The sequence below is a fragment of the Trichechus manatus genome, unplaced genomic scaffold (genome assembly GCF_000243295.1).
Source record: "Trichechus manatus latirostris isolate Lorelei unplaced genomic scaffold, TriManLat1.0 scaffold00027, whole genome shotgun sequence".
Taxonomy (NCBI): Eukaryota; Metazoa; Chordata; class Mammalia; order Sirenia; family Trichechidae; genus Trichechus; species Trichechus manatus.
In genome coordinates this window covers 15,065,098-15,076,549 of record NW_004443963.1, presented here as the reverse complement: position 1 = coordinate 15,076,549, position 11,452 = coordinate 15,065,098, and the positions used below count along the sequence as shown (strand labels likewise).

Here is an 11,452-nt window from a genome sequence, read left to right as displayed (position 1 = left end):
CAGAAACAACCAATATGAAGACTCAAGTCTCCTCCTCCCCTCCACAGAGCAGCAGAGATGGGAAGGCAGAAGAAAAACTCCTGATACTCATCACACAGCCGGAGAATTGGCATTGGCATGACATCAGAGGGCACCTGGGAGTGAATTATTTCTGTGAGAGAGGTGGTGAATTCCAGGAAAAGGGGAGCTGTGGGAGGGAAAAGGGGCAAAAGGGAAGCAGTCAGCAGGGGCAGGAGTATCCTGTGGGTTTCTCCACATATGTTGATAGGACAGGGGAATAGGATGGCTGGATTAGAGACCTAAAGCCTGGAATCCCCTTCTGCTTGTAAATGGATCTTGTTGATGCTCATTCAGTGGTATTTTACTTCCTCTCCTTTCTTCCCTCAAAAGACACTGCTTTCCTCAACCTTGCCTTTGAGTCAAAATGGTTTATTTCAGAGATAAAGTGTGGAAACAGAGAGAGTACAAGAGAGAGCCAAGCCCAGTGGGGCCGTGAGACTTGGACCAGGATGTCTGTACCCTGCTCCCAGGCTTTCCTGGAGGTCCTGAAGTCTCTCTTCCAGGTGTCCCAGGGGCACCTTCGCTCAGGGGACGGTGTTGTAGACCCTGTAGTCGTCCTTCTGGGTGACGTGCAGCTTCCAGGGGAAGAGGCGTTTCTGGGAAGGGAGGCCTCGGGCCTGCCTCACCATGAGCTCCACATCCTCGTCCGATAGCAGCCGAACCATATCTCCCCCCGCGTCCCGGTAATTCAGGGCGATGTCCTCCCTCTGGAACTCCCGCCTAGGTGGGAAATGTCAGGGAGATAGGGTTAATCAAAGGTCAAGAGCAGACTGGAGGGACCCCAGAAAGCATGGCCCCGGATTCTCTATCAGCCCAGAACTAAAACAATTTCCAAGGCCAACTCTTCAGACAGGGATTGGACTGGACTGTGGGACATAAAGTGACACTCGTGAGGAGTGCGCCTCTTAGCTCAAGTAGATACAAGAGACTAAACGGGCAGCTTCTGTCCGGAGGTGAGATGGGAAGGCAGAGAGGGTTAGAAGCTGGTTGAATGGACATGGGGAATCCGGGGTGGAAAGGAGGAGTGTGCTGTCACAGTATGGGGAGAGCAATTAGAGTCACATAACAATGTATGTATAAATTTTTGTATGGGAGACTAACTTGAAATGTAAACTTCACTTAAACTACAACAATTAAAAAAAAAGAAAGAAAAGAAGAGAAGCCAGGGAATTTGGGCCTAAGTGTGGGGGCAGAGAAAGAGTTCTAGGGCCTGGATGTAAGAATCAGAGAAGGTCAGGCCTTAGTGTCTGAGTAGTCCAACCTCCCATTGTACAGATGGGGAAAGTGAGGCTTAAAAAGGAGAAGGACCTTTCTCAACAAATTAGTAGCACAGCCTGAAATGTATATAAATGTGCTGAAGATCTAGGAACTGTCGAAATAGGTTTGGCTGGGTCCCTACAGAGCGGAGCAGAATAAACCCCCATGGGAGATACCTGTGTGCAGGTATTGGGGAGAATTATTTTAAGGACTGTAACTGTCTAACGTGTGGCGCAGGAAGACCGGCATTGTTATATTGGCTAGAAAAAGTAAAAATCAATCCAACCTTCCTATAAGTAAGTTGGCAAAATGGATCAGAAGCCTAACATCCTTGCAAATCCTTTGATCCCCAAATTCCACTTCTAGAACATTATCCTAAGGAAATAATCAGACAAGTTACCAAATTTCTGAACAAAGATGGTCATCATAGCATTATTTATTTAAAAAAAAAAAAATCCAGTTGCTGTTGAGTCGACTCTGACTCATGGTAACTCTATGTGTATCAGAGGAGAACTGTGCTCCATAGGGTTTCTCAGTGGCTGATTTTTTAGAAGTAGATCACCAGGCCTTCTGAGATGCCCCTGAGCAGATTTGAACCTCCAACCTTAGATTAACAGCTGAGTGTGTTCACCATTTGTACCACGCAGGGACTTCAGTATTCTTTAGAGTAGTAAAAAAAATGGAAGCTAACCTAAGTGGCCAACAAAAGGGGATGGCTGCATTAATTCCAGTACAGGCACAGGCTGGTACCTGGCAGCCAACTAAAGTAATATCTGTATATGCACACTGAAGACATCTGAATGAACATCAGATAATAAAAGTAAAAATATGGTGTGATCTCACTTCTTTATACTTTTCTGGGATTTCTGACATTCTGTTTTTATAATGAGTCCAAACCAAACCCGTTGCCATCAAGTCAATTCTGACTCATAGTGACCCTATAGGACATAGTGGAACTGCCCCATAGGGTTTCCAAGAAGTGGCTGGTGGATTTAACTGCCAGCCTTTTGGTTAGCAGCCGAGCTCTTAACTACCTTGCTGAGTGCATATTACTTTTATAGTCAGAAATGGAACAATGCTATTTCCATTTTGTAACATAACTGTCCAATACCGAGCTGATCTTGGGAGGTCGTGAGTACCCCGCTGGCAGAGGGACCAAGCCCAAGGTTTTCAGCTGAAGAGACTTTGGCTCTGGCTGCAAATCTACACCACAAACTGCGTGACTTAACTAAGTCCTTTTATCTCTTGTCAGCTCCACGCTCCTCAGCTAGTCTCTAATGGGGATGATGAAACCTACCCAGCAGGGCTGGAGTGTGGATAAAACAAGAATGCAAAATAGATGCAAAACACCTAAACCAGAAAAAAACCAAACTTGTTGCTTTCAGGTGGATTCTGACTCATGGCAACTCGTCAGTGGCACAGTTTGCACTCGACTACTGACTTAAAAGTTGGTGGTTCAAACCCACTCAGTGGTGCCACGAAAGAATGGCCTGGTGATATGCTTTTGGAAAGAAAACTCTATGATGCAGTTCTACTCTGTAACACATGGGGTCGCCATGCAAAACACGTAGCCTCTTAATAAATTGTATTTCTCCCTCTGTTCTTTTCTCCAGGGTATCTGACCCCTCCGGCCCTGCCCCCAGCCCTGCCCGCCTTACCTCATGAGCTCCAGCAGGTCTTTGAACGTTGGAGTGCTGCTAAGGTCTTCCTCCACCGCGATGTCCCTAAGGGGGCAACGAGCAGAGGCAAGGGGGTGTCAGGTCAGAAGTAGAGGGGCAGGCTTGGCCACACCACGCTGGGCCTTGACATCACATCTTGTTTTAGCATTATGGCTTATCCGGAGGACAGTGGGAGCCACTGCGGGCTTTTAAGGGAGGGAGGAACAAAGTGAGACTCAGTTTGGGTCTCAGAGCTGGTGGGGGGTGGGGGGGGATGGGCAGGAGGAGTGTGGTGGAGTGATGGGGGATGGGCAGAGTGAGGGATGGGCCAGGAGGGTGGACCAGCCCCTCCCTCCCAGCAGGCCACGAACTTGATGGTGCTGATTGTCTCTTCATAGTAGTAGCAGCGCAGCCAGTTGGTGAGGTCGTCTTCCTCAGGGAAGTCCTTGAGGATCTTCACGAAGGACAGCGGGAAAATGCCGGTGGTTCCCCGGACAGTGCCCTGAGGAAAAAGAGAAGGGACCACCCGGTTGGCATGTGGAGGGGCAGCAGGGCCGTGCCTCGGGGTGCCTGGCCCTTTTGATGGAGAAAGGCAGAGGAAGTCTGTGTCCCCTTATGTAGAGGCAGGAAAAAAATGAGCAAATTCCCCAAGTTGTTTACCCCAAGAATTGCATTTTTGTTATAAAATGGGTCAAGATCTGAATTTACCTAGAATTTACCTAGAAAGCTTTTTCATTCATTCATTCTCTCACTCATTCATTTATTCATTCGACAAAGACTTGATGTGAACCAGCTATGTAGCAGTTCTGGACATACAACAAAGGTGAAAGTCCCCGTCCCTCATGGGGCTTCCATTCCGAGGAGGGAGACAGACAATGCCGGTAAACCCATGAACTGAACAGTGAGTCAGATGGGGTAGGTGTAAACGGGGAAAACTGAACAGGAGAGAAGGAGAGTGAGGGGTGGGGGAGGGCCTGCTGATGGTTCCAACACATTCATTCATTCCACGGATACCACAATCACCTACTCTGGACAAAGAAGTCTGAAATCCATTTATCCAGCCCAGACCTCTCTCCTAACTCCCAACCAAGAACCCAGCTCTGGTTGTACTCTGGGCACTTTTTCTTTTAATCCTCACAACCACCGTATGGGAGATGTAGTATTTACTCCCCATCGTACAGATGTATAAACTGAGGCTCAAAGTGTTCCTCTCCCCGCTCCCCTGCCCCTCTCCTTAACCAGCATACTGATACACAGTACTTTCCAGAAACAAGAAGGCAACAAACATTTCCTGTTTCTGAAGAATGACCCAGAGACACCCCTTTGGTCGCTATAAGAGCTGCTGAGTTCCTGAGACAGAGCTCCAGGACTGGGGTGAAACCGAAACTGCCTTGGGTTGGCTAGGCCAATGGCCCCGTGCTCCCCTCCAGTCCCTGTACACCAAGGACCTGACCCTTCTCCTATTGGCCTTAGGGCCCCTGGGGGCTAGCCCTGCCTGGGGACTTGTCCCAGGAGCACTGAGGAAAAGGAATCTTGCTAACAACAATAGGCCCTAATACGAGGCTGATAGTGGCCCAGGGCCTCCCAATCGCTGATCTGTTTATCTCCTTTCACCAAGTCATTGTAGACAAAGCAATAAACGAGACAGGCCCCAGCTTCCAAGAACTTCCAGTGGAGGGTCTCGTCTGCATCCCTCAATGAGCCTGATGCCAGGCACCCAGCGCTTTCTATGGATCAAGTCCTGCACCTCCACCTCTTTTCGTTAACCTTTAGAGAAACCCTATGAAGAAACAGTCAGTGTTATCTCTGTTTACAGAAAAGGAAATCAGGGTTGAGCAAGTTTCCCAAGGTTGGAAAGCTAGCTCAAAACAGAGCTAGGTTATGACCCCAGACAGGCAGACCCCAGAGCTCTCGCTCTTAATTACTATCCTTTCTTGCTGGCTACAGGGGGCCCTGGTGGTGCACTGGTTGCACTCTCAGCTGCTAACCGAAAGGTTGACGATTTGAACTCACCAACCACTCTGCGGGAGAAAGATGTGGCAGTCTGCTTCTGTAAAGATTAAAGCCTTGGAGACCCTATGGGGCAGCTCTACTCTGTCCTAGAGGGTCATTATGAGTCGGATTCGACTAAACGACAACAGGATATCGCTGCCTGCAAGGTACATAATGTTACTCCCACGTTATAACAAGCGGTTCTCAACAGGAAGTGAATGTCTGGAGACATATTCGATTCATAAAACTGAGGAGGGGAGTTGCTACTGGCATCTAGTGGGTGGAGACCAGGGATGCTGCTAAACATCCTATAATACACAGGACAGCACGCCACAACAAAGAATTATCCAGCCCCACGGGTCAGTAGTGCCAAGGCTGAGAAACCGTGTTACGGACTAAGAAATTAAACTCAGTAGGTTAACAGAGTTGCCTGAAGTGCCCTGTTTGTTGGAATTAGAACTGAAGGCAGGTGTATCAGCTCTGGAGTCTTCCACTCCCACCACACACCTTTCCTCAGGTTCCCCACTCCCACTCCCATCCCACCACCACCCCCGTACCTCCAGGACTATCTGTTCCCTAAAGTCTTCGCCAACCCTCCCTGGCCCCTGCCCTCAGCCACGCTCAAGTCCACCTCACCTCCAGCCAGTCCTTGTTGATTCGACTGAGAAGGAAGATCACTTCTCCGGCTTTGAAATTCAGCTCCAGTTTGCTGTTTCCAGTGAAGTCAAACAGGGCCTAGGAGGAGCGGGGCGAGGAGGGAGGGAGGGAGGGAACAAGCCGTTTTACAGACTAGGAAAGAGGGACCAGTCCCTGGAGAAGGACGTCATGCTTGGTAAGGTAGAGGATCAGCGAAATAGAGGAAGACCCTCAATGAGATGGACTGACACAGTGGCTGCAACAATGGGCTGAAACATGATTGTGAGGATGGCACAGGACCGAGCAGTGTTTCGTTCTGTTGTACATGGGGACAGTATGAGTCGGAACTGACTCAACAGCACCGAACAACAACAAAACTGAGGTTCAGCTAGGATGAGTGATTTACCGAGGCCACCCCATTTGTTAGTGGAGGAGCTGGGATTTGAACCCAAGTCTCCCTAACTCCAGAATGGCGCTCTTTCCAGCCCAGAGGGGAAGGGATGCAAACTCTCTAGACTGTGTACCTTCCCTGCCCTCCCCTCCCTTCTCCCCGCCAGCCTCCCTAGAGGCCTCCTGTGGTCTACCGGGGCACTGGCCACATTCATTTTGAACTGCCCCTTTGTAAGTCTGTGTCCCTGGGGACTGTGAGCTCCTTGGAGACAGGTCCCTTGTCTGATTCATCTCTGAGGCTTCAGTCCCCAGCGCGGTGGGGCTGGCCCCGAGGAGGCCTGTGAAAGCGTGCCGCATGAATGCATGAGTGGACGTCTTGTCTTCGCCTCTGTGTTTGTATCGCATTCCCGTCACTCAGCTGGGGTGGGGTGGGGGACCCTCAGTGTCAGAGGCTGAGCTCTAGCCCCTTACTGCCCCCACCCCCAACGTCCAGCATCATCCTAGACACACAGCTGGGCCCAGCATAGAGGGGCTAATGGTTGACTGGCAGAGCCGCGACTGCGGCCAGGAGGTGGAAGGCCAGGAGGCCTGGCCTGGGTCGGGTACCTCTGCTCGCGGTGCTGCCATGTTGTCAAAGCTGGGGCCTTGTGGGGAGACGCTCTTCCTGTGGAGAGAGAAGAGGGGCCTGTCAACCCACCCGATTCTGTCAGGGCCTGGCCCCCTGCTTCTCTGCCCAGAGGAGACCCTCATAGGGGAAAGAGAGGCAGGGGAGGGGAGACGCTAAAAAACTCAGCCACAGCTGCTTCTCTGGGCACGTCATACTTGTCTCCACACAGAGTTCTCACAGCCACCGAGGAGACAGGAATTGCTATCCCCACTTCATGGACGAGAAAGCAGAGACTCAGAAAGGCGGTAGGGAGGGGGATACACATTTGTTTTGTGCCTATAACTTGCTAAACCCTTCACATTTTCTACTCTCCATAACTAACCTTTGAGGTAAATGTTATTACAGTGTTCTAGTTTTTCAGCTGAGCAAAACTGAGCCTCGAGGTGGAGGTCTATGTGACTCGCTCAGGGCCCCACAGCTGCCCTGGTGTTCAAAATGGCTTCTGCTTTGATGTCAAAGCCTGCCTGGCCTCAGCCACCTTAGACTGCCAGGCCCAGGGGATGCCCACAAATGTTTCCTGGAGGAAGGAGAGGGAGCCGCTGGGAGGGAGGTCAGGGGCTCGGGAACACTTTCCCTGCTTTTCCTGGAATTCTGAGCTGCAGAAACCTTGGTTTTACAGTGTTTTAGATTTTCAGTGTTTCCTGCGTCAGCTTGCTTAAAGGGGGCAGGAACGGAAGCGTGTTCTTTGGAGTAAGGGCTTACAGCAGCCCCTAGGGGCCAGCGTGATACAGCAGGAGCCACAGCCGTTCGTGGAACAAAAGCAAACCAGGCGCTCTGCATTCCGAGAGAGGCTCAGGGAATGTTCATGGCAGATTCAGCGGCTCCTCCCTCCTCTCCCTACACCCATCCTCTCCAGGCACCCAGACCCCTGAGGTCAATCCCAAGGGGTTGCTGTGGCACCCAGCTCTCGCTGGCCAATGTCCCAGCACTATCATCCAGTCCTTACTGTCACACGCATCAAGACATGCCCTCCCTCTGCCCCTCCAGGCCCTACTCTTGATTTTCCAAGCTCATCTAATTAGCTAAACCATCTTGGATTGTTCCGGAATAGAATAGACCCGTTCTCCTTCCCTCCTTCCAGGGAAAGAGGTGCCTTTCCAACAGAGGCCTCATTGCAAGGACTTGGCCCAGGGCTTAGCAGGGTGAGGCTGGGCTGGTACACTTACACTTTCCGAGTGTGTGGGCGGAGCCGGCGGAGCGCCTGGGGCACCTGCTCCGAGTCATAGGATGACTGGTAAAAGAAGATCCGGACATCGTCGTCCATCAGCACCGAGATGGGCAGGCTGAGCAGGTTCTGCGTTTGGGTGGGGTGAGGTGGTCAGCAGAAAGATCTAGGCATCCCAGCCCAGCTCACTTTGGTCCACCTCTCCCTACCAAGGCATCATAGGCCCAATAACACAAACAAGAAGTATATTTTTTAAATCTTGACATGTTGAAGGTAAAATTTCCCAAGCTTTCCTCCTGGGTCCAAGGTCAACAGGGGGACAACTGGCTTGAGCAGTTCATTTGGAAAAGACATAAAGGTCTCCAGAAATAACCATGATGTATGCGATGGCAGGTAGTGTGATGTGGTGAAGGCCCTACCAGGCACTAAGTGTCTCATGTGTGCTACCTCGCCCACCTCAGAATGACCTTGGGAGTTAGGGTCAGAAAGGTGAAGGGGACTGCCCAAGGCCACACAGCTAGTAAGTAACCAAGCTAGGGGCACCCAGAGCCGTCTGCTGTCAAAGCTTATGTCTTAGCTCAAGATGAGACAACAATGGATCGAGGGTTCCCCAAACAATTCAAACTAACAATAGTTGGTGGTATTATAGCTTAAAAACTGCTTCCTGATACTTTATCTCATCTCACAGTTGAGGATACGGAGATACAGAGACTCAGACAGGGTGTGTCTTGCCCAGGGTAGCAGAGCTAGGAAGTGGTGGGGTTGGAACTCGAGCCCTAGTCTCGTCACTCTACTGCATTGGTTACTTGGGGGCTGACACACCCCCTCACCAGGGGACAGGCTGGATTTTCGTCACTCTCACAGGCCTTGGCTAGGCACTCTTGTGTATTCTCCAACTTACAAATTGTACGCATCCTTATGAGATGGGGACACAGAGGAAGAAGCAATTGAAGGTGGTCAGGAAAGGCCTTCCACCAATCAGAGCCATCCAAGAAAGGGACAGCATTCCTCATGAGGTGGTGAGTGCCCCACCACAAGAGGCATGTAAGCTAAGGCTTCCAGAAGCTGGGGAGGGAAGCTCTCCTCACTGCCCAGGGGCGTCCTCATAGACAGCTGAAGGCTCCACCTCCTCTTTGGCGCTTACGGCTGGAGAGCATGGAGCTAGCGGTCTCTGTAGTCTTGGCTATGATGTTGACTGGCTGGGTAATTTGGGGCAAGTTGCCCATCCTCTCTAGGCCTTGGATTTCTCCCCTATGAAATGGGACAATGTCTACAGACCTCTGGTCTCCCAGGAGTAAAGTTAGGAACTATTGAGAAAAGGATGGGGAAATGTTTTGTAAACTGTGAACCTGCTCCAAGAATGTGAAAGATCCTGACTCCAGCGCGAGTAGGGTCGGGAGGGCCAGAAGGACTGCAGAGGAGATGGGAGGAGGGTGGAGGTGGGATAGAGGAGGTGGCCGACCTGCTCTCCTCATTAGCTGCAGAAGTCCTGGGCTCTGAGCAACAGTGGGCACTCAAGACAGGGAGGGACGCCCTGTGGGTTCCAGCACTGGTGGTATCTTCCCTCATGGGGGCGCTGTGACAGCTGCTTGCTCAGAGTCAGCAAGCTATTGAGTGTGAGAGCTGGGATTCAATCCCAGGTGCAGCGTGGCTCAGTCAGCTATGCCCTTAAGCCCCGCTCTGAGCTGCCTCCTGCCCGTACAATAGTTCACCCAGCTCCCTCAGCCTGGTCCTTCCCGGGCTCTGTATTCCCAGTTCCTGCAGATGGAGTTTCCTGGGCCTCCGTGGATTCTCTGCTGGGGCTGGGTGCCTCTGAAGTTGCAGCACCCAAAGCCCAACCCAGCATTTCCGGGGTGGGGGGCAGTCTGTGCCTTGCAGGGCTTGGCAGGTGGCCCCACCGGGCTCTAGAAACTCTGCAGCGTCTATGAAGGTAGCCTTAAATTCAGAATTCCTCAGAACACATCCTGTTCTTCTCGCCAGGCCTTTAGGGATTTGAAAGCGGGGGACCTTTGGAGCCCCAGTTCCCAAAACCCTTCCCTGAAGATGGTACCTGCCATCCCCCAACAGCCCATGCCCTCCCAGGTGCTGAGACTGGCATGCCCCCATGATACCTTCATGTAGGCATTGAGGGCGGGTATCCGCATCTCAGCTATCTCCTTCTTCACACCCATGTAGACTTTGGCTGAGGAGAGGCAAAGAAAGAGCCGTTCTGGAAGCTAGGCTCGGGGTGCCCACCCAGGCAGCAGCCCTAGAGCAGAGGCTGGCTTGGAGCAGGAGAGATGCCCCTTCACCTGCAACCCAGGGAAGGAGGAATGGACGGGTGTGAGCAAAATCAACCCTGAGGGAGGGAACGAGAGGTGAGCCATGGGGGCCAGCTTTGGTTTGCTTTGTGGGGAATGAAGGAATAGGAACCACGTTCACTTGCTGAGAAAGAGAAGTAAGAGGGAGCCGAAGATGGGGTTTGGAGCTTGAAGAAGAGAGGTTCGGGGAAGGGTGATTACCCGTGAATGTACTCAGCCTGCAGGGCACAGAGGGCCGCTGCTGAGATCCGCCCCCCGCAGTAAGCCCACACCTCTTTGGGGTTTTCTCCTGCAGGGATCAAGCAGCAGGGTCCAGGCAGGAGCTGAGAAAGCAGAGGTGAGAACTGTCGGTGGTGCACACAGGACCTTTTTGGGGAGGAAGGAAAAGGAGGCAAGAAAGCCACCGGGCTGTCTTAAAGCTGAGGTACAATGCCCCTACAGTGTCCTGGGGAACAGGAGAGGCCACCAGAGTCTGGTGGCAGCTGACACTGCGAAGCTAGAGAGAGGGTCTTCTGAAAAAAGGCAGGAGGTGAGGAGGGCTAGAAGATGGGTCGCTGTGTTTAAAGCGGGAGACACAGAACACCTATTTTGAGGGACCAAGGCCAAGTGCTGACATACTCCAAACTGTGGCCTCGGTGGGGGACGGCTGAAGCAGGGTGGCCATGAAGGTCACCAGAGTTGAGGAGGTTAAGGACTGTGAGGCCAGAGTGCCAGAGGTGAAGGTCACAGGGTGACCCACAGAGCTGGGGCGGGCAGCCCGTGACTGCCAGGAGGAGGGCCATGGACTAAACAGATGTGTTCACATGGGGCTAAAGAGAAGAAAGGAACAGTGTCAGGCGGGGCTGGAAGGAGAGGCTGACACAGCTGTGTCCTGGGGGCAGCAGAAGCCAGCTCCGTGGCCGGACTGGGGGCTGGCCGGCCTACCTGGGAGGGTGGGGAGGCTGCAGGTGAAGGGGCTGGTCTTGTTCTCTGGCCCGAACCGCTCCTCCAGCTTGGTCTGCAAGGCATAGAACTGGCGGTAGCGGCGGTAGATGAGGTACTTGGCTCCCCCTTTCGTCTTCACCTCAATGACAAAGACCTAGAGAGGACAGAGGAGAGGGCCTCAGAGGCCAGGGGCAAAAGACAGAGGGCAGAGGTTCAGGAGTCAGAAGGGGGCGGGTTCGGAGGTTCTAGGGATGGAGGAGGCTTTCTCAGCCTCGGCGCTATTGACATTGGGGATGAGTAATTCTTTGTTGAGGGGGCTGTCCTGTGCACTATAGGGTGTTTAGCAGCATTCCTGGACTCTACCCACTAGATGCCAGTAACAAGTCGTGACAATCAAAGATGT

The 11,452-nt window shown here is 52.1% G+C and overlaps 1 protein-coding gene across 1 annotated transcript in view; it reads right to left on the bottom strand.

The window, feature by feature from the left end:
* Positions 1-414: 414 nt before the first annotated feature.
* The window catches only part of NCF4 (neutrophil cytosolic factor 4), a 17,163-nt gene continuing 6,125 nt past the window's right edge, over positions 415-11,452 (bottom strand). The window contains exons 3-10 of the mRNA XM_012554801.2: positions 11,050-11,203; positions 9,937-10,007; positions 7,827-7,954; positions 6,600-6,657; positions 5,604-5,702; positions 3,347-3,477; positions 2,976-3,041; positions 415-780 (exon numbers count right to left, since the gene is read on the bottom strand). Coding sequence (XP_012410255.1) covers positions 585-780; positions 2,976-3,041; positions 3,347-3,477; positions 5,604-5,702; positions 6,600-6,657; positions 7,827-7,954; positions 9,937-10,007; positions 11,050-11,203 — 903 coding nt within the window. The 3' untranslated portion in view covers positions 415-584. The remainder of the gene's footprint in view (positions 781-2,975; positions 3,042-3,346; positions 3,478-5,603; positions 5,703-6,599; positions 6,658-7,826; positions 7,955-9,936; positions 10,008-11,049; positions 11,204-11,452) is intronic.